The sequence below is a fragment of the Paralichthys olivaceus genome, chromosome 15 (genome assembly GCF_024713975.1).
Source record: "Paralichthys olivaceus isolate ysfri-2021 chromosome 15, ASM2471397v2, whole genome shotgun sequence".
Lineage (NCBI taxonomy): Eukaryota > Metazoa > Chordata > Actinopteri > Pleuronectiformes > Paralichthyidae > Paralichthys > Paralichthys olivaceus.
In genome coordinates this window covers 18,254,388-18,274,173 of record NC_091107.1, presented here as the reverse complement: position 1 = coordinate 18,274,173, position 19,786 = coordinate 18,254,388, and the positions used below count along the sequence as shown (strand labels likewise).

General features: G+C 42.7%; 5 protein-coding genes across 6 annotated transcripts; 1 reads left to right on the top strand and 4 right to left on the bottom strand.

The window, feature by feature from the left end:
- Positions 1–1,654: 1,654 nt before the first annotated feature.
- Positions 1,655–3,173, bottom strand: supt4h1 (SPT4 homolog, DSIF elongation factor subunit). The gene is made up of 5 exons (XM_020085401.2): positions 2,982–3,173; positions 2,569–2,675; positions 2,427–2,482; positions 2,043–2,096; positions 1,655–1,924 (listed from the first exon to the last, which is right to left on the bottom strand). Exons 1-5 carry the CDS (start codon positions 3,048–3,050, stop codon positions 1,857–1,859), a joined length of 354 nt encoding a protein of 117 aa, XP_019940960.1. The 5' UTR covers positions 3,051–3,173; the 3' UTR covers positions 1,655–1,856.
- Positions 3,174–4,031: 858 nt separating this feature from the next.
- LOC138404847 (uncharacterized) lies at positions 4,032–7,584 on the bottom strand. The gene is made up of 8 exons (XM_069510062.1): positions 7,436–7,584; positions 6,567–6,976; positions 6,094–6,275; positions 5,782–5,905; positions 5,449–5,547; positions 5,005–5,180; positions 4,662–4,898; positions 4,032–4,446 (listed from the first exon to the last, which is right to left on the bottom strand). Exons 2-8 carry the CDS (start codon positions 6,948–6,950, stop codon positions 4,083–4,085), a joined length of 1,566 nt encoding a protein of 521 aa, XP_069366163.1. The 5' UTR covers positions 6,951–6,976; positions 7,436–7,584; the 3' UTR covers positions 4,032–4,082.
- Positions 7,585–10,039: 2,455 nt separating this feature from the next.
- LOC138404846 (uncharacterized) lies at positions 10,040–14,767 on the bottom strand. The gene is made up of 8 exons (XM_069510061.1): positions 13,518–14,767; positions 12,649–13,058; positions 12,176–12,357; positions 11,864–11,987; positions 11,531–11,629; positions 11,087–11,262; positions 10,744–10,980; positions 10,040–10,528 (listed from the first exon to the last, which is right to left on the bottom strand). Exons 2-8 carry the CDS (start codon positions 13,030–13,032, stop codon positions 10,165–10,167), a joined length of 1,566 nt encoding a protein of 521 aa, XP_069366162.1. The 5' UTR covers positions 13,033–13,058; positions 13,518–14,767; the 3' UTR covers positions 10,040–10,164.
- Positions 14,133–15,892, top strand: LOC138404888 (uncharacterized). Its single transcript, XM_069510265.1, has 3 exons — positions 14,133–14,300; positions 14,485–14,571; positions 14,652–15,892. The coding sequence occupies exons 1-3, from the start codon at positions 14,133–14,135 to the stop codon at positions 15,732–15,734; spliced, it is 1,338 nt and encodes a 445-aa protein (XP_069366366.1). The 3' UTR covers positions 15,735–15,892.
- Positions 15,893–16,026: 134 nt separating this feature from the next.
- On the bottom strand, positions 16,027–19,758 carry LOC138404845 (homeodomain-interacting protein kinase 3-like). 2 transcript variants are annotated; one of them, XM_069510059.1, is made up of 8 exons: positions 19,606–19,758; positions 18,737–19,146; positions 18,265–18,446; positions 17,953–18,076; positions 17,620–17,718; positions 17,176–17,351; positions 16,833–17,069; positions 16,027–16,617 (listed from the first exon to the last, which is right to left on the bottom strand). In XM_069510059.1, the coding sequence occupies exons 2-8, from the start codon at positions 19,118–19,120 to the stop codon at positions 16,254–16,256; spliced, it is 1,566 nt and encodes a 521-aa protein (XP_069366160.1). In that variant the 5' UTR covers positions 19,121–19,146; positions 19,606–19,758; the 3' UTR covers positions 16,027–16,253. The 2 variants fall into 2 exon arrangements, with proteins under 2 accessions (XP_069366160.1, XP_069366161.1); XM_069510060.1 differs by having other exon boundaries at positions 16,366–16,740; positions 19,606–19,757.
- Between the last annotated feature and the right edge of the window lie 28 nt (positions 19,759–19,786).

The following is a 19,786-nucleotide window of genomic DNA, read 5'->3' as shown; positions in this document are numbered from 1 at the left end:
TTTTATAGTTGAGTGCAAACTTGTCCCAAAGGATGAAGAGACAGAATAATTCTGTGGTGATAGAGAAACGTCTCACTCTGTTGTAACCTGCTTCTGATACAGATCCAGTTTCAGTGTCAAATAACACAAAGAGCAGTCGAACATGAGGCCCTCGTGCACATCCTGCAGTGCATCACACCAGTGCAGGTGCAGTGGTAGACACTTGTATTCATAGCCTGTTATTTTAAGTTGCAGTGTGTTATATGAGTTCCTCAGATTATTTTTGAATTTATTAAGAAAAAGATGCACAAAACAAATCCTCCTGACTTATTAAAATGATTCAACGAACATGATATTTAATGAAATGTTTCTCTAGTGGCATGTTGCACATCATTTGATCTCTCCCTCCACTGAGGTCTGTCCAGAAACCTAAAGTGAGACACATGAAACTGCTGCTATGTGTTTATTATAGCTATGTGTACATATAGCTTTGTTATACTGTTTTAAACTCCTGTTATTTTTGCTGAGTTCAAAACCCCTGCAATCAGTAAATATCCATTTATTTTGAAATGACTTTCGTTACGAGTCACCTAATGAGTTGAGGCTCCTGAGATAAAACCATCTGCTTCACCTCACTGAACCATAACCTCAGCATGTCTTTTTTAATCAGAGGGATTTCACCAACCACACGTCTGTAACGAAACATCAGCACCAGGTGTAATAAAATCTCAACTAATAACATCTAACAAGACGAGAGCGAGAGCTCACTGTGCTCACATAGAGATTTAAAGAGTCTTTAATGTGCATGACCCCGCTCCATCAGGTTACAGTGAAATTAGACGAAGCCTGGGGCCTCTGGGAATAATGTTCTCCCTAAATAGCAACGCAAGACAAAAGCAGAGTGCTACACCTGATACACACATCACAGGATGACGACCTATAACTTTCAGGCTATCGTACAATGAAACAGAAGCTACAGCAGTTACTGGAAATGAAACAAGCTTTGAGAATGAACTGGAGACAATAGATGAGAATGTACTTACTCCACTAAGCGTTTAGTTCCCCCTACTGGGAGTGAAAGGTCCTGCAAACAATTCAGGTACTAGGTATAGAGCACTGTCTTGTGGCGCAAATAAAGAAGTACAGGAATGTTTCATGGAATTTGTTCAAACCAAAAATTATACACAGTCTCTCATTTCAGTCGTTAAAACTTCAGTGATTTTACAGTGCCGGTAAAAAAATATTTTCCTCCTTTATTTCTTCTACTTTTGTATATCTGTCACCTAGTGTGGATGTTCTGTCACTTTTTTCCATCACTGTACATGTGTTAAATGAATACCTGCAGACTGAATGAAGCCTGTACAAACTTTCATGGAAATCCAAACCGTAGCAAAAGAAAAACAGCCTAAATTTGTAAATGAAGTCAGGTCTGTTCTAAATGACTCAGTACCATATGTTGGAAACTTTCTGAGGACCTCCAGCTGAACTGTATCAACCTTGGACATTCTATTACATGTCTGACTTGCTGGGTAATCCATCCTCTACATAATAAAAATCTGGAAAGATAAGAGAGGAGAAGAGTTGTGCTCCTTCATGGTTCATTCATGTCCTTAAATAAGTAAATCTAAGTGTGTATACATCATACAGAAGCGGAAAAATAATGATATTTTGACAATTTCCTATAAAACAGACTTTTATTTTTCTCAATAGCTCAAAGAAATACAAAACATCCCCCCTTACTCACATATAATCATCATGTTAATTTTTCAAATACCAACAAAAATCAAGAATTGAACAGTCCCACAGCTGTACGTCTCGTCTTGCGGTTGCTGCTCGACTGTGATGAATCAGACAACATAAACTGGAAGCTGTTGGATTTAGGTCTTCACTGCTGTGTCTCTGGATTTGTATATCACTCCTCTACTTTTCAACTCTCGCACCACACCTTTAGAAAAGGAGAAAGGAAAATTAGTAAGGCCCTCTATTGAAAAAAACAGCCAAAAATTATATTAATATTTTTCAAGTATGTTATGTTACATATTGAGTCAGGGCAGTTTAGATACCTGGAGGTAGTCTGCCTGTCACTGACACAGCATATACACCTGGCTTGAAGTTTCCTGTAGGATGGAAAATGTACACAAGTATGAAGACTTAAATAATGATTCCAAGTGACAGTGGCAATACTTGAGTGTAGGGACAAGGGCATAATTAATATTGTTCTCTACAGCATTGGGGTATACTAACTTGTTACTCACAAGAAAATATCCATAATGAAATCATAGTGAGCGGTAAACCCACACACAAATGTTTTTGATTGCTTGTGTGTGTGTGTGTGTGTGTGTGTGCGTGTGTGTGCGTGTGTGTGTGTCTGTGTGTGCGTGCTTTCCCTGCTTCCCAATGGTCAGAAATTGATCACTGCACCTTTAAGTGGAGGAACACACCCTTACCTATCCTCTGCCATTTAGCTACCCAGCTGTCCTCTGGACTCATCTGTGCTATCACACTGTGAACATACACACACAAAGTCGTGGTGAGCGTAGAGTCTCCCTGTGAACCTTTTGAGATGATCAGTGCAACGTGGATGTTTACCCGTCAAACGAGGAACTCGTGCATTCATACACCATCTCTCGGTTCCCCTTCATCTGGAGGTAAGACTCACAGTTGTCACAGCCGTCATACTCAAACTGGTCAATGGTCTGAGGGAGACAAGAGGAGGATGGATGAAGAAATAAGATGTAATTCACATTTATGCAGACATGCTTGGTTCTCAAATGGTCTCTGTTGGTGTAGTGCGTTTGTGTCTAGCTACAAAAAAGCGGTTTGTTGTAAGATGTTTAAGAGTTCCCCAGTCTTTTCAATAATATTCAATAAATAAAGTCCATCCTGAAATCATCACTTTAAACCTTCTGTTTGTGACAGCAGATAGAAAACACTGCCCGCTGCGGATACATGTTAGCATTGAAGCTAGCTCCATCGTTTCTTTCCAACTGTTCACGATTTACCTTCACCAGCGAACAGAGGAGACAAGCTCTCAGGTGTCGCAGGTCTTTAGGAACCGTCTCCAGCGCCATTGTGTTAAATTCCTGCAGCAAAACACGCGAGAAAAGGGTCACAATCCTGCAGATCGATGTTTTGAATGTATTTCTGTCGCTGGAGGAAGTACGTCATATGTGGGGTCCTAGGAGAGAACCAGCCGACAGCACAGAGTTGTCCGCGTAGATGCCTTTATTATAATAAAATGAAAAGATGAGCTGAATTTTAGAGATTGGGTGTTTGTGTTGTTTTCTGTTATTGCAAATTGTCCAGAATGCAACTACATTGTTTATTTTATATATTTATAAGATCTCCATTATATTAACTACTTTTCAGTTTTTCTAAAAATAAATTATAGTCTTTATTTGTCCTTGATTCAATTATCAAATGTTTGTTTGTGATCATTATGAGGAGCTCTGTTAGCTTTGGCACACTTTAAGATTCATGCACAGGTAAGACACCCATGGGTTTACATTTCCACCAAGTAGTCTTACACCCGTTAAAATCACTAGGTAAGGTGCAGGTGCCACACCATGTATTTATTATGTGTAGAGTAGCTTAGAATTTGGTTTCTGTGATAGCATAGAGTGTTGCTGCACTAGCTTAGGACTGCACGTTTTGATTTATGATTTCTTTGCTTGGGCACCGCTCATAGTTCCCTTGTTCCCTGTGGCGTTTATTTTTTTGTAATAAATTATTATTCCTTTTACCCAAACCTTGGTTTGTTTACTTGTGTTGCCACACCACACACCCTGCTCTGCGCAGTGTTAGGCCCTTCAAACATCCCTAGACACTATACCATCAAAAGGGTCATAACAATATTTTGTGACAATTTCTCATTACTCTACTGCAGCAGTAGTAGAGATAAAAGGGAACCAAACATGAAGGTAAATCTATCAGCAGGCCTCTTTACGTTTTGTGCTCCCTTTAGAATTACAAGTTTAATCATGACTGTTCAGACAAATTCTTTATGTCATATGTTTTAATTCAGTATCAAACTGTTTGGAAAACATTAAGGCAACATTTCAAAAGAAATATATAAATTAAAAAGAAATCATCAATAAAACAAATTAATTTTTTTCCCGTCTCCTCACTCCAGTCTTGAGTTCTCTACAGCCAAGTTTTACACTCTTTTTCTTCCCTGGGCAGGTTTTGTCCAGCACTGGCACCTCCTCTTCGTCCCTCTTCCTTTTATTGAGGCAATGAACCTGGGCTGAGTTGGAGGGGGCAGCTTCTGACTTTTTGCCTCTGACAAGGTCTGTCAGTTCTTTTTTGAGGCCCACGTTTCTCTTTTTTAGTGAGGGGTTGCCATCGGACGTGGGATCATGCCTCTTCCTCTTCCTCTGGCACTTTAGTGGGCCCGTTTGGCCACTTGGGCCTTTTCCAGTGGCTGCCAGTCGTCCGCTGCCGATCTTTGCATGGGAGTCGTCTGGTCTGTGATGTGGATAAGAAAATAGTTTAGCTCTTGATCTTAAAGCAGTGGTTTGACATTTTTAAAAATGCACTTGGCTGCAGCTCCATGGTTAGTGACAGTTTTATCATTCTTCCCATTGAACTCTGAGCAAAATAAAAAGAATATTCATCAAAATGTTGAACTATTCTAGTGCAATATCAAATGTTCAAGACAGGGAGATATTTCAAACACCCACCTGTTGCCACACCCTGCATTCATTTTTCTTTTTTTCGCGCTGGTGATGATGGTGGTCTGTGAGAAGGAATGCTTCTCATCTCTCATCCCAGCGGGGCTGCCCTCCTTGGCTGGGCTGGCAGTGCTGCTGGAGGAGTCCTCGTTCAGGGACTTTTGCAGGATCACCTGGTCTCCATGTCCTCCATCATCAGAGCTCTGATCCTGGCACATGTCCATCAGGTCCTTACACGATTTTGCACTGGAGGACAAATGAAACTGCTGAGCCAAACACCTTAATCTCCTTATATCTCTTATATTTTATCTAGCAGCACAGACTTACACAGACCATCTAAGCAGACACTTACTAGAGGCCGGATGAACCCTGAAGGTGGCTCATGGTGATGAACGGATGCTGCAGAATTCCGCTGGGGGTAATTCTTTCATTCTGACTAATCATCAGCATCTGTGACAGCAGGTCCATAAACCACACCATGTCACAGTATTCAGCCATGGCTTCGTCTTCCCAGAACGGATGAGTCGCCTTTAACAAGACGAGGGAAAAAAAACATTGTTACATGTCCTCATGTTTGGATTATGAAACCAAATGTTTCAAAAGATATGTTGTGCCTTTATAAATTCATCCAGGTAGTTGATCACAAACGAGAATTGAAACTATTGACTGAAATGAAGAATTGCTTCATTGAGGGAGTTTGCTCCAAAGGCAATGGATGGCACACGGTAAAGAAACACACACTGAAGAACTAGTGAGCTAGTGAAGTCGGCTAAGTGGTGGTAAACTACTTTCTTACCACAAATCTGCTTTCTAATAAGTGTCTTGGCCAGAACGCGTGTGGTCGAGAATATCCTTCATGCAGTGGATCTCTAGCGGCATTCCTAAGTCGACTCATCTGGGGAGAAAACACAACATTGTGAGAGTTAGTTAATTTCAAGTTAACAAACTCATTGTTGATCAGGTGCACTTATATAACTGACACATACGGAGTGTCTCTAGTTTGTCTCATTAGTAAAATAGTAGAAATCAGTGAACTTTTACTGGAAGCTCTCACTATTCTAAGCAAGTTTGTGGATTCAAACATACTAAAACATCATGTCAGAAATGTCTTTGTTGTGCAGATACTGACCAAATCAGCCTCATTAGAGGCGGGGAACAGCGGTACGCCCATAAAAAGCTCGGCAGCAAGGCAGCCTAGAGACCATATGTCGATGGCCCCGCTGAAAGGAGTTTCATACAGAATCTCAGGAGCTCTTAGGAGAAGACAAGAAACACAAACATATTACTGAGGTTTTAAAATCTACTAAACTCCTTGTTACTGTTAATATGTTACTGTCAGTTTCTGGGACATAAGCCTGACATGCCAGCGTACAGGACTTGTATAATCGATTACAGCAAACACAGCTGTCTCAGGTACACAGATGTGCTGTCAGTTACTTACCTGTACCACAAGCACTGGATGATTTCACCGACCATGTCCTCAGGATCATTGCAGGCTAAGCCAAAGTCAATGACTTTAACTTTGAGTGGCTGCCTGACGTGATCCACCAACATGATGTTGTTTGGCTTCAAATCTGTATGAATGATCCCTGCGCTTTTCAGAAAGTCCAAGGATGTAGCCAGCTGAAATCATGAAAAACACAATAATAATCATGAGCTACAGAGTTTATTTCATCAACAAAAACTCTGACAACACATGTTAATTGATGGCAGCAAAAGCCTAAACAGCTGAGAGTTAGTCAGATATTCCAAACTCGTACAGTTGACTTTAGGAACAGGTTAACAAGATGGTTTAGACATAATTGGGTATTATTGGGAGTTGGACAAAAACTGAAACAGACACATTTTAGAAACCAAGTTCACCCTTCACCCTACAAAGTAGTTAGTGTACGAACTTGAGTTTAAAAAACAAACCTGCTGCAGAATGGGGCGGATCTGCTTCAGCTGAAGGTGCTGACCCGGGTTGATCTTCATGAATTTTGCCAGGTCCATATCCAGGTGCTCAAACACAAGACAGCAATATTCCTTGAAGGTGAATGACTCCTTCATTTGGATGATGTTGAACCTGTCTGAGTGGAGCTCCTTCATGATTTGTAGGGCGGTCTCCTCGTCCTCACTGTCAATGTCTTCCGCGCTTCTGATCATTTTTAAAGCCACGGTTTCATTGGTGGTCACATTCCTGCATTGCATGACCACTCCATAGGCGCCCCTGCCCAGGTATTTCTGCACCTGGTAATTTGTAGTGGGGGAGGGGATCAGGACTCCTTCAGTTATTTCAAACACACTGTTTTGAGACATGGTGACAGAATAATTCTCCAGTTGACCTGTCAGGAGAATAAAAAAACGAAGGAAGTTAGTCACAAAGCCTCATATGCTCTCACACAGCCTGACAGCAAGTCCCTATGTATGTAGCAGAAAAGTTTACAAACAGTAAATCAAGCTCAGTCATTTTAATCTTAAAAATCCACCAATACTAAAACTATTGCTTCAATCAAAGATATATTAAAGACCGACGAATATTCCTTTCTTATATCACTAATACTACTCCTATGACTATATGTGTATATTTGTTGTGCACAATTAAAAATGAGCCCACACTGTATAGTAAGTAACATATATATGAGGATAAAACTACTAATGACACATAAAAATATCTTTACTTTACCTTTTACTCCCTTCAAACTCAAATTGTATCAACACTGTAATAATTGTAATAACATACAAGTAATAACAACATAATCTGCTTAATTGAACAAGTGTCAGCTGGAAAATATTCAACTTACCAGAGGGTTGAGTAATTAAAATTCTTTAAAAACAATAATCTCTGTAATCGCGCAAATATTTTAGCCAAGTGCTCCTCACAATAGATTGACTTGACTGAAATGATGAACACACATAAAGATGTGTGTTTATATACTTTTCAGTCCAAGAACATCCTAGGATTCAAGATTGCAGGCTTTAATTTCATAATGGTTTTAATGTCCAATTTGATCATAGACACTGATGCAACAAATGTGGCTTTGATCAAATTAAATTTTTTTTTATGTGTTTCCTTTGAATCTTTGTCCTTCATCATGAATTAAACAGTAGATGGCAGTAATGCACCTGGACATTAGTTGCCACCTGCCAATAAATCAATCAAAGAAGAAGAAGAAGCTGCAGACACAAGGCCCTGAAACTATCCATATTATCCAGCACGTAACAGTCAGTCTGCAGAACGCATGTTCAATCCTCACAGGAGCTGCCACCAAACCCCTCAGACAGCACAATGGATCAGTCCAGCATTCTCCAGCCATTTTGTTTTTCCTACTTATCCATGTTGCTAATTTTGCACTCGCAAAGTTCATTAAAAACAGAGTCTGTCTTTTTTTGGTTTATATTTTGGTCAGGAAATAAAATGGCGAATCGAAAAAACCTGGACACAGGAGTTGGTGCCATCCTCTCCCAGTGTTCTCCTGAGGATCAGAAGCTCCACCCCTGCTCCTCACACCTGCAGAGAGGAATTACGATATGGGGAACAGGGAGCTTCTTGCGGGCGTGCTACCCTGCAGGAGTGGAGACATTGGTTGGAAGGTGCAGTACATCCTTTCATAGTTTGGACTGACCATAAGAACCTGGCTTATCTTCATTCTGCACGCAGGCTCAATAGTCGTCAGGCTCGGTGGTCTCTGTTCCTGGGGAGGTTCCACTTCACCCTCACCTACCGTCCTGGGTCCTGAAACCTAAAGCCTGATGCCCTTTCCCGTCAGTTTGCACCTGTAGTTAAAGAGACCCCGGCAGATAAGATCCTTCAGCCCGCCTGTGTGGTTGGAGCAGCCAGGTGCGAGATCGAGAGGGTCTCCACCACCTGACGACTGTCTACTCCTGAGATATTCTCAAAATTGGAAAATAAAAATACACTACATTTCCCGACCAGTTCCGCTTTGCTCTGGGAGGGACCAGAATTCCATCTGTGACCGAAAAACCTGTCAAGACCCTGGGTAAGATCTTTGACAGCTCCCTGAAGGACTCAGCAGCCATAAAACAGACTAAGTGTGATCTGGCAACCTGGCTCACCACTATTGACAAGTCTGGTCTCCCAGGAAAATTTAAAGCCTGGATCTACCAGCACGGAATCCTGCCAAGGATACTCTGGCCCCTGCTGGTCTACGAGGTACCGATAACAACGGTAGAGACTCTAGAGAAGTCCATTAGCCATTTTCTCAGGAGATGGCTGGGGCTCCCTCGGTCCTTGAGCAGCATCGCCTTGTATGGCCATTCCACCAAACTGCAGCTCCCTTTCAGTGGACTAATGGAGGAGTTCAAAGTCACTCGCACCAGAGAAGTGATGATGTACAGGGATTCCACGGACGTCAGAGTCGCGACAGCAGGGATCCTCGTGAAGACTGGGAGAAAGTGGCAAGCGCAAGAGGCCATCACCAGAGCTGAGGCGCGACTGAGGCACAAGATGCTGGTGGGCTCGGTTGCAAGGGGGCGGGCAGGGCTGGGCAGCTTTCCAAAGCCGCGGTACGACCAAGCCCGGGGAAAGGAAAAGCGCCAGCTGGTTCAGGATGAGATTAGAGTGGAGGAGGAGGAAGACCAATACAGCAGGATGGTCGGCATGTCCAAGCAAGGGGCATGGACTCGGTGGGAGCATGCAGAGACCCGCAAGATCACTTGGACAGAGATGTGGACAGCGGAGCCACTACGCATCAAGTTCCTCATCCAATCAGTCTATGACGTCCTACCGAGCCCGGCCAACCTGCACACCTGGGGCTTAGCCGATACACCTGAATGCAAGCTGTGCCAGAGGAGGGGCACCCTGGAGCACATCCTGAGCTGCTGCCCAAAAGCGCTAGGAGAGGGGCGGTACCGCTGGCGCCACGACCAAGTTTTAAGATCTTTGGCAGACGCCACCTGCATGGTGATCCAGCACAGCAAGACCCAGGCTGCCCCCAAACAGTCAATCTCCTTGGTAAGGAGTAGGTGCCACACCATGTATTTATTATGTGTAGAGTAGCTTAGAATTCCGTTTCTGTGATAGCATAGAGTGTTGCTGCACTAGCTTAGGACTGCACGTTTTGATTTATGATTTCTTTGCTTGGGCACCGCTCATAGTTCCCTTTTTCCCTGTGGCGTTTATTTTTTTATATTAAATTATTATTCCTTTTACCCAAACCTTGGTTTGTTTACTTGTGTTGCCACACCACACACCCTGCTCTGCGCAGTGTTAGGCCCTTCAAACATCCCTAGACACTATACCATCAAAAGGGTCATAACAATATTTTGTTACAATTTCTCATAACTCTACTCCAGCAGTAGTGGAGCTAAAAGGGAACCAAGCATGAAGGTAAATCTATCAGCAGGCCTCTTTACGTTTTGTGCTCCCTTTAGAATTACAAGTTTAATCATGACTGTTCAGACAAATTCTTTATGTCATATGTTTTAATTCAGTATCAAACTGTTTGGAAAACATTAAGGCAACATTTCAAAAGAAATATATAAATTAAAAAGAAATCATCAATAAAACAAATTAATTTTTTTCCCGTCTCCTCACTCCAGTCTTGAGTTCTATACAGCCAAGGTTTACACTCTTTTTCTTCCCTGGGCAGGTTTTGTCCAGCACTGGCACCTCCTCTTCGTCCCTCTTCCTTTTCTTGAGGCAATGAACCTGGGCTGAGTTGGAGGGGGCAGCTTCTGACTTTTTGCCTCTGTCAAGGTCTGTCAGTTCTTTTTTGAGGCCCACGTTTCTCTTTTTTAGTGAGGGGTTGCCATCGGACGTGGGATCATGCCTCTTCCTCTTCCTCTGGCACTTTAGTGGGCCCGTTTGGCCACTTGGGCCTTTTCCAGTGGCTGCCAGTCGTTCGCTGCCGATCTTGGCATGGGAGTCGTCTGGTCTGTGATGTGGATAAGAAAATAGTTTAGCTCTTGATCTTAAAGCAGTGGTTTGACATTTTTAAAAATGCACTTGGCTGCAGCTCCATGGTTAGTGACAGTTTTATCATTCTTCCCATTGAACTCTGAGCAAAATAAAAAGAATATTCATCAAAATGTTGAACTATTCTAGTGCAATATCAAATGTTCAAGACAGGGAGATATTTCAAACACCCACCTGTTGCCACACCCTGCATTCATTTTTCTTTTTTTCGCGCTGGTGATGATGGTGGTCTGTGAGAAGGAATGCTTCTCATTTCTCATCCCAGCGGGGCTGCCCTCCTTGGCTGGGCTGGCAGTGCTGCTGGAGGAGTCCTCGTTCAGGGACTTTTGCAGGATCACCTGGTCTCCATGTCCTCCATCATCAGAGCTCTGATCCTGGCACATGTCCATCAGGTCCTTACACGATTTTGCACTGGAGGACAAATGAAACTGCTGAGCCAAACACCTTAATCTCCTTATATCTCTTATATTTTATCTAGCAGCACAGACTTACACAGACCATCTAAGCAGACACTTACTAGAGGCCGGATGAACCCTGAAGGTGGCTCATGGTGATGAACGGATGCTGCAGAATTCCGCTGGGGGTAATTCTTTCATTCTGACTAATCATCAGCATCTGTGACAGCAGGTCCATAAACCACACCATGTCACAGTATTCAGCCATGGCTTCGTCTTCCCAGAACGGATGAGTCGCCTTTAACAAGACGAGGGAAAAAAAACATTGTTACATGTCCTCATGTTTGGATTATGAAACCAAATGTTTCAAAAGATATGTTGTGCCTTTATAAATTCATCCAGGTAGTTGATCACAAACGAGAATTGAAACTATTGACTGAAATGAAGAATTGCTTCATTGAGGGAGTTTGCTCCAAAGGCAATGGATGGCACACGGTAAAGAAACACACACTGAAGAACTAGTGAGCTAGTGAAGTCAGCTAAGTGGTGGTAAACTACTTTCTTACCACAAATCTGCTTTCTAATAAGTGTCTTGGCCAGAACGCGTGTGGTCGAGAATATCCTTCATGCAGTGGATCTTTAGCGGCATTCCTAAGTCGACTCATCTGGGGAGAAAACACAACATTGTGAGAGTTAGTTAACTTCAAGTTAACAAACTCATTGTTGATCAGGTGCACTTATATAACTGACACATACGGAGTGTCTCTAGTTTGTCTCATTAGTAAAATAGTAGAAATCAGTGAACTTTTACTGGAAGCTCTCACTATTCTAAGCAAGTTTGTGGATTCAAACATACTAAAACATCATGTCAGAAATGTCTTTGTTGTGCAGATACTGACCAAATCAGCCTCATTAGAGGCGGGGAACAGCGGTACGCCCATAAAAAGCTCGGCAGCAAGGCAGCCTAGAGACCATATGTCGATGGCCCCGCTGAAAGGAGTTTCATACAGAATCTCAGGAGCTCTTAGGAGAAGACAAGAAACACAAACATATTACTGAGGCTTTAAAATCTACTAAACTCCTTGTTACTGTCAATGTGTTACTGTCAGTTTCTGGGACATAAGCCTGACATGCCAGCGTACAGGACTTGTATAATCGATTACAGCAAACACAGCTGTCTCAGGTACACAGATGTGCTGTCAGTTACTTACCTGTACCACAAGCACTGGATGATTTCACCGACCATGTCCTCAGGATCATTGCAGGCTAAGCCAAAGTCAATGACTTTAACTTTGAGTGGCTGCCTGACGTGATCCACCAACATGATGTTGTTTGGCTTCAAATCTGTATGAATGATCCCTGCACTTTTCAGAAAGTCCAAGGATGTAGCCAGCTGAAATCATGAAAAACACAATAATAATCATGAACTACAGAGTTTATTTCATCAACAAAAACTGTGACAACACATGTTAATTGATGGCAGCAAAAGCCTAAACAGCTGAGAGTTAGTCAGATATTCCAAACTCGTACAGTTGACTTTAGGAACAGGTTAACAAGATGGTTTAGACATAATTGGGTATTATTGGGAGTTGGACAAAAACTGAAACAGACACATTTTAGAAACCAAGTTCACCCTTCACCCTACAAAGTAGTTAGTGTACGAACTTGAGTTTAAAAAACAAACCTGCTGCAGAATGGGGCGGATCTGCTTCAGCTGAAGGTGCTGACCCGGGTTGATCTTCATGAATTTTGCCAGGTCCATATCCAGGTGCTCAAACACAAGACAGCAATATTCCTTGAAGGTGAATGACTCCTTCATTTGGATGATGTTGAACCTGTCTGAGTGGAGCTCCTTCATGATTTGTAGGGCGGTCTCCTCGTCCTCGCTGTCAATGTCTTCCGCGCTTCTGATCATTTTTAAAGCCACGGTTTCATTGGTGGTCACATTCCTGCATTGCATGACCACTCCATAGGCGCCCCTGCCCAGGTATTTCTGCACCTGGTAATTTGTTGTGGGGGAGGGGATCAGGACTCCTTCAGTTATTTCAAACACACTGTTTTGAGACATGGTGACAGAATAATTCTCCAGTTGACCTGTCAGGAGAATAAAAAAACGAAGGAAGTTAGTCACAAAGCCTCATATGCTCTCACACAGCCTGACAGCAAGTCCCTATGTATGTAGCAGAAAAGTTTACAAACAGTAAATCAAGCTCAGTCATTTTAATCTTAAAAATCCACCAATACTAAAACTATTGCTTCAATCAAAGATATATTACAGACCGATGAATATTCCTTTCTTATATCACTAATACTACTCCTATGACTATATGTGTATATTTGTTGTGCACAATTAAAAATGAGCCCACACTGTATAGTAAGTAAAATATATATGAGGATAAAACTACTAATGACACATGAAAATATCTTTACTTTACCTTTTACTCCCTCCAAACTCAAATTGTATCAACACTGTAATAATCGTAATAACATACAAGTAATAACAACATAATCTGCTTAATTGAACAAGTGTCCGCTGGAAAATATTCAACTTACCAGAGGGTTGAGTAGTTAAAATTCTTTAAAAACAATAATCTCTGTAATCACGCAAATATTTTAGCCAAGTGCTCCTCACAATAGATTGACTTGACTGAAATGATGAACACACAGTAAGATGTGTGTTTATATACTTTTCAGTCCAAGAACATCCTAGGATTCAAGATTGCAGGCTTTAATTTCATAATGGTTTTAATGTCCAATTTGATCATAGACATTGATGCAACAAATGTGGCTTTGATCAAATTATTTTTTTTTTAATGTGTTTCCTTTGAATCTTTGTCCTTCATCATGAATTAAACAGTAGATGGCAGTAATCTACCTGGACATTAGTTGCCACCTGCCAATAAATCAATCAAAGAAGAAGAAGAAGCTGCAGACACAAGGCCCTGAAACTATCCATATTATCCAGCACGTAACAGTCAGTCTGCAGAACGCATGTTCAATCCTCACACGAGCTGCCACCAAACCCCTCAGACAGCACAATGGATCAGTCCAGCATTCTCCAGCCATTTTGTTTTTCCTACTTATCCATGTTGCTAATTTTGCACTCGCAAAGTTCATTAAAAACAGAGTCTGTCTTTTTTTTGGTTTATATTTTGGTCAGGAAATAAAATGGCGAATCGAAAAAACCTGGACACAGGAGTTGGTGCCATCCTCTCCCAGTGTTCTCCTGAGGATCAGAAGCTCCACCCCTGCTCCTCACACCTGCAGAGAGGAATTACGATATGGGGAACAGGGAGCCTCTTGCGGGCGTGCTACCCTGCAGGAGTGGAGACATTGGTTGGAAGGTGCAGTACATCCTTTCATAGTTTGGACTGACCATAAGAACCTGGCTTATCTTCATTCTGCACGCAGGCTCAATAGTCGTCAGGCTCGGTGGTCTCTGTTCCTGGGGAGGTTCCACTTCACCCTCACCTACCGTCCTGGGTCCTGAAACCTAAAGCCTGATGCCCTTTCCCGTCAGTTTGCACCTGTAGTTAAAGAGACCCCGGCAGATAAGATCCTTCAGCCCGCCTGTGTGGTTGGAGCAGCCAGGTGCGAGATCGAGAGGGTCTCCACCACCTGACGACTGTCTACTCCTGAGATATTCTCAAAATTGGAAAATAAAAATACTCTACATTTCCCGACCAGTTCCGCTTTGCTCTGGGAGGGATCAGAATTCCATCTGTGACCGAAAAACCTGTCAAGACCCTGGGTAAGATCTTTGACAGCTCCCTGAAGGACTCAGCAGCCATAAAACAGACTAAGTGTGATCTGGCAACCTGGCTCACCACTATTGACAAGTCTGGTCTCCCAGGAAAATTTAAAGCCTGGATCTACCAGCACGGAGTCCTGCCAAGGATACTCTGGCCCCTGCTGGTCTACGAGGTACCGATAACAATGGTAGAGGCTCTAGAGAAGTCCATCAGCCATTTTCTCAGGAGATGGCTGGGTCTCCCTCGGTCCTTGAGCAGCATCGCCTTGTATGGCCATTCCACCAAACTGCAGCTCCCTTTCAGTGGACTAATGGAGGAGTTCAAAGTCACTCGCACCAGAGAGGTGATGATGTACAGGGATTCCACGGACGTCAGAGTCGCGACAGCAGGGATCCTCGTGAAGACTGGGAGAAAGTGGCAAGCGCAAGAGGCCATCACCAGAGCTGAGGCGCGACTGAGGCACAAGATGCTGGTGGGCTCGGTTGCAAGGGGGCGGGCAGGGCTGGGCAGCTTTCCAAAGCCGCGGTACGACCAAGCCCGGGGAAAGGAAAAGCGCCAGCTGGTTCAGGATGAGATTAGAGTGGAGGAGGAGGAAGACCGATACAGCAGGATGGTCGGCATGTCCAAGCAAGGGGCATGGACTCGGTGGGAGCATGCAGAGACCCGCAAGATCACTTGGACAGAGATGTGGAGAGCGGAGCCACTACGCATCAAGTTCCTCATCCAATCAGTCTATGACGTCCTACCGAGCCCGGCCAACCTGCATACCTGGGGCTTAGCCGATACACCTGAATGCAAGCTGTGCCAGAGGAGGGGCACCCTGGAGCACATCCTGAGCTGCTGCCCAAAAGCGCTAGGAGAGGGGCGGTACCGCTGGCGCCACGACCAAGTTTTAAGATCTTTGGCAGACGCCACCTGCACAGCGATCCAGCACAGCAAGACCCAGGCTGCCCCCAAACAGTCAATCTCCTTGGTAAGGAGTAGGTGCCACACCATGTATTTATTATGTGTAGAGTAGCTTAGAATTCGGTTTCTGTGATAGCATAGAGTGTTGCTGCACTAGCTTAGGACTGCACGTTTTGATTTATGATTTCTTTGCTTGGGCACCGCTCATAGTTCCCTTGTTCCCTGTGGCGTTTATTTTTTTATATTAAATTATTATTCCTTTTACCCAAACCTTGGTTTGTTTACTTGTGTTGCCACACCACACACCCTGCTCTGCGCAGTGTTAGGCCCTTCAAACATCCCTAGACACTATACCATCAAAAGGGTCATAACAATATTTTGTGACAATTTCTCATTACTCTACTGCAGCAGTAGTGGAGATAAAAGGGAACCAAACATGAAGATAAATCTATCAGCAGGCCTCTTTACGTTTTGTGCTCCCTTTAGAATTACAAGTTTAATCATGACTTTTCAGACAAATTCTTTATGTCATGTGTTTTAATTCAGTATCAAACTGTTTGGAAAACATTAAGGCAACGTTTCAAAATAAATATATAAATTAAAAAGAAAACATCAATAAAACAAATTAATTTTATTCCCGTCTCCTCACTCCAGTCTTGAGTTCTCTACAGCCAAGTTTTACACTCTTTTTCTTCCCTGGGCAGGTTTTGTCCAGCACTGGCACCTCCTCTTCGTCCCTTTTCTTTTTATTGAGGCAATGAACCTGGGCTGAGTTGGAGGGGGCAGCTTCTGACTTTTTGCCTCTGACAAGGTCTGTCAGTTCTTTTTTGAGGCCCACGTTTCTCTTTTTTAGTGAGGGGTTGCCATCGGACGTGGGATCATGCCTCTTCCTCTTCCTCTTCCTCTGGCACTTTAGTGGGCCCGTTTGGCCACTTGGGCCTTTTCCAGTGGCTGCCAGTCGTCCGCTACCGATCTGTGCATGGGAGTCGTCTGGTCTGTGATGTGGATAAGAAAATAGTTTAGCTCTTGATCTTAAAGCAGTAGTTTGACATTTTTAAAAATGCACTTGGCTGCAGCTCCATGGTTAGTGAGAGTTTTATCATTCTTCCCATTGAACTCTGAGCAAAATAAAAAGAATATTCATCAAAATGTTGAACTATTCTATTGCAATATCAAATGTTCAAGACAGGGAGATATTTCAAACACCCACCTGTTGCCACACCCTGCATTCATTTTTCTTTTTTTCGCCCTGGTGACGGTGGTGGTCTGTGAGAAGGAATGCTTCTCATTTCTCATCCCAGCGTGGCTGCCCTCCTTGGCTGGGCCGGTAGTGCTGCTGGAGGAGTCCTCGTTCAGGGACTTTTGCAGGATCACCTGGTCTCCATGTCTTCCATCATCAGAGCTCTGATCCTGGCACATGTCCATCAGGTCCTTACACGATTTTGCACTGGAGGACAAATGAAACTACTGAGCCAAACACCTTAATCTCCTTATATCTCTTATATTTTATCTAGCAGCACAGACTTACACAGACCATCTAAGCAGACACTTACTAGAGGCCGGATGAACCCTGAAGGTGGCTCATGGTGATGAACGGATGCTGCAGAATTCCGCTGGGGGTAATTCTTTCATTCTGACTAATCATCAGCATCTGTGACAGCAGGTCCATAAACCACACCATGTCACAGTATTCAGCCATGGCTTCGTCTTCCCAGAACTGATGAGTCGCCTTTAACAAGACGAGGGAAAAAAAACATTGTTACTTGTCCTCATGTTTGGATTAAGAAACCAAATGTTTCAAAAGATATGTTGTGCCTTTATAAATTCATCCAGGTAGTTGATCACAAACGAGAATTGAAACTATTGACTGAAATGAAGAATTGCTTCATTGAGGGAGTTTGCTCCAAAGGCAATGGATGGCACACGGTAAAGAAACACACACTGAAGAACTAGTGAGCTAGTGAAGTCAGCTAAGTGGTGGTAAACTACTTTCTTACCACAAATCTGCTTTCTAACAAGTGTCTTGGCCAGAACGCGTGTGGTCGAGAATATCCTTCATGCAGTGGATCTCTAGCGGCATTCCCAATTCGACTCATCTGGGGAGAAAACACAACATTGTAAGAGTTAGTTAACTTCAAGTGAAAAAACTCATTGTTGATCAGGTGCACTTATATAACTGACACATATGGAGTGTCTCTAGTTTGTCTCATTAGTAAAATAGTAGAAATCAGTGAACTTTTACTGGAAGCTCTCACTATTCTAAGCAAGTTTGTGGATTCAAACATACTAAAACATCATGTCAGAAATGTCTTTGTTGTGCAGATACTGACCAAATCAGCCTCATTAGAGGCGGGGAACAGCGGTACGCCCATAAAAAGCTCGGCAGCAAGGCAGCCTAGAGACCATATGTCGATGGCCCCGCTGAAAGGAGTTTCATACAGAATCTCAGGAGCTCTTAGGAGAAGACAAGAAACACAAACATATTACTGAGGCTTTAAAATCTACTAAACTCCTTGTTACTGTCAATGTGTTACTGTCAGTTTCTGGGACATAAGCCTGACATGCCAGCGTACAGGACTTGTATAATCGATTACAGCAAACACAGCTGTCTCAGGTACACGGATGTGCTGTCAGTTACTTACCTGTACCACAAGCACTGGATGATTTCACCGACCATGTCCTCAGGATCATTGCAGGCTAAGCCAAAGTCAATGACTTTAACTTTGAGTGGCTGCCTGACATGATCCACCAACATGATGTTGTTTGGCTTCAAATCTGTATGAATGATCCCTGCGCTTTTCAGAAACTCCAAGGATGTAGCCAGCTGAAATCATGAAAAACACAATAATAATCATGAGCTACAGAGTTTATTTCATCAACAAAAACTGTGACAACACATGTTAATTGATGGCAGCAAAAGCCTAAACAGCTGAGAGTTAGTCAGATATTCCAAACTCGTACAGTTGACTTAAGGAACAGGTTAACAAGAAGGTTTAGACATAATTGGGTATTATTGGGAGTTGGACAAAAACTGAAACATACACATTTTAGAGACAAAGTTCACCCTTCACCCTACAAAGTAGTTAGTGTACGAACTTGAGTTTAAAAACAAACCTGCTGCAGAATGGGGCGGATCTGCTTCAGCTGAAGGTGCTGACCCGGGTTGATCTTCATGAATTTTGCCAGGTCCATATCCAGGTGCTCAAACACAAGACAGCAATATTCCTTGAAGGTGAATGACTCCTTCATTTGGATGATGTTGAACCTGTCTGAGTGGAGCTCCTTCATGATTTGTAGGGCGGTCTCCTCGTCCTCGCTGTCAATGTCTTCCGCGCTTCTGATCATTTTTAAAGCCACGGTTTCATTGGTGGTCACATTCCTGCATTGCATGACCACTCCATAGGCGCCCCTGCCCAGGTATTTCTGCACCTGGTAATTTGTTGTGGGGGAGGGGATCAGGACTCCTTCAGTTATTTCAAACACACTGTTTTGAGACATGGTGACAGAATAATTCTCCAGTTGACCTGTCAGGAGAATAAAAAAACGAAGGAAGTTAGTCACAAAGCCTCATATGCTCTCACACAGCCTGACAGCAAGTCCCTATGTATGTAGCAGAAAAGTTTACAAACAGTAAATCAAGCTCAGTCATTTTAATCTTAAAAATCCACCAATACTAGAACTATTGCTTCAATCAAAGATATATTACAGACCGATGAATATTCCTTTCTTATATCACTAATACTACTCCTATGACTATATGTGTATATTTGTTGTGCACAATTAAAAATGAGCCCACACTGTATAGTAAGTAAAATATATATGAGGATAAAACTACTAATGACACATGAAAATATCTTTACTTTACCTTTTACTCCCTCCAAACTCAAATTGTATCAACACTGTAATAATCGTAATAACATACAAGTAATAACAACATAATCTGCTTAATTGAACAAGTGTCAGCTGGAAAATATTCAACTTACCAGAGAGTTGAGTAGTTAAAATTCTTTAAAAACAATAATCTCTGTAATCGCGCAAATATTTTAGCCAAGTGCTCCTCACAATAGATTGACTTGACTGAAATGATGAACACACATAAAGATGTGTGTTTATATACTTTTCAGTCCAAGAACATCCTAGGATTCAAGATTGCAGGCTTTAATT

Bases quoted from the DNA above. Each gene is read 5' to 3' on its own strand.
- LOC138404847 (XM_069510062.1), bottom strand. From the start codon at position 6,950: ATGTCTCAAAACAGTGTGTTTGAAATAACTGAAGGAGTCCTGATCCCC. The intron at 5,906-6,093 runs GTAAGTAACTGA...TCTTCTCCTAAG, and splicing joins ATCCAGTGCTTGTGGTACAG to AGCTCCTGAGATTCTGTATG. The intron at 4,447-4,661 runs GTGGGTGTTTGA...TCCACATCACAG, and splicing joins AATGCAGGGTGTGGCAACAG to ACCAGACGACTCCCATGCAA.
- LOC138404845 (XM_069510059.1), bottom strand. From the start codon at position 19,120: ATGTCTCAAAACAGTGTGTTTGAAATAACTGAAGGAGTCCTGATCCCC. The intron at 18,077-18,264 runs GTAAGTAACTGA...TCTTCTCCTAAG, and splicing joins ATCCAGTGCTTGTGGTACAG to AGCTCCTGAGATTCTGTATG. The intron at 17,719-17,952 runs GTCAGTATCTGC...TTTTCTCCCCAG, and splicing joins CCTCTAATGAGGCTGATTTG to ATGAGTCGAATTGGGAATGC.
- LOC138404888 (XM_069510265.1), top strand. From the start codon at position 14,133: ATGGCGAATCGAAAAAACCTGGACACAGGAGTTGGTGCCATCCTCTCC. The intron at 14,301-14,484 runs GTTGGAAGGTGC...CTTTCCCGTCAG, and splicing joins CTGCAGGAGTGGAGACATTG to TTTGCACCTGTAGTTAAAGA. The intron at 14,572-14,651 runs GTCTCCACCACC...TTTCCCGACCAG, and splicing joins CCAGGTGCGAGATCGAGAGG to TTCCGCTTTGCTCTGGGAGG.
- supt4h1 (XM_020085401.2), bottom strand. From the start codon at position 3,050: ATGGCGCTGGAGACGGTTCCTAAAGACCTGCGACACCTGAGAGCTTGT. The intron at 2,676-2,981 runs GTAAATCGTGAA...TGTCTCCCTCAG, and splicing joins TCCTCTGTTCGCTGGTGAAG to ACCATTGACCAGTTTGAGTA. The intron at 1,925-2,042 runs GTATCTAAACTG...CCTTTTCTAAAG, and splicing joins GACAGGCAGACTACCTCCAG to GTGTGGTGCGAGAGTTGAAA.
- LOC138404846 (XM_069510061.1), bottom strand. From the start codon at position 13,032: ATGTCTCAAAACAGTGTGTTTGAAATAACTGAAGGAGTCCTGATCCCC. The intron at 11,630-11,863 runs GTCAGTATCTGC...TTTTCTCCCCAG, and splicing joins CCTCTAATGAGGCTGATTTG to ATGAGTCGACTTAGGAATGC. The intron at 11,263-11,530 runs GTAAGAAAGTAG...GTCTTGTTAAAG, and splicing joins TATTAGAAAGCAGATTTGTG to GCGACTCATCCGTTCTGGGA.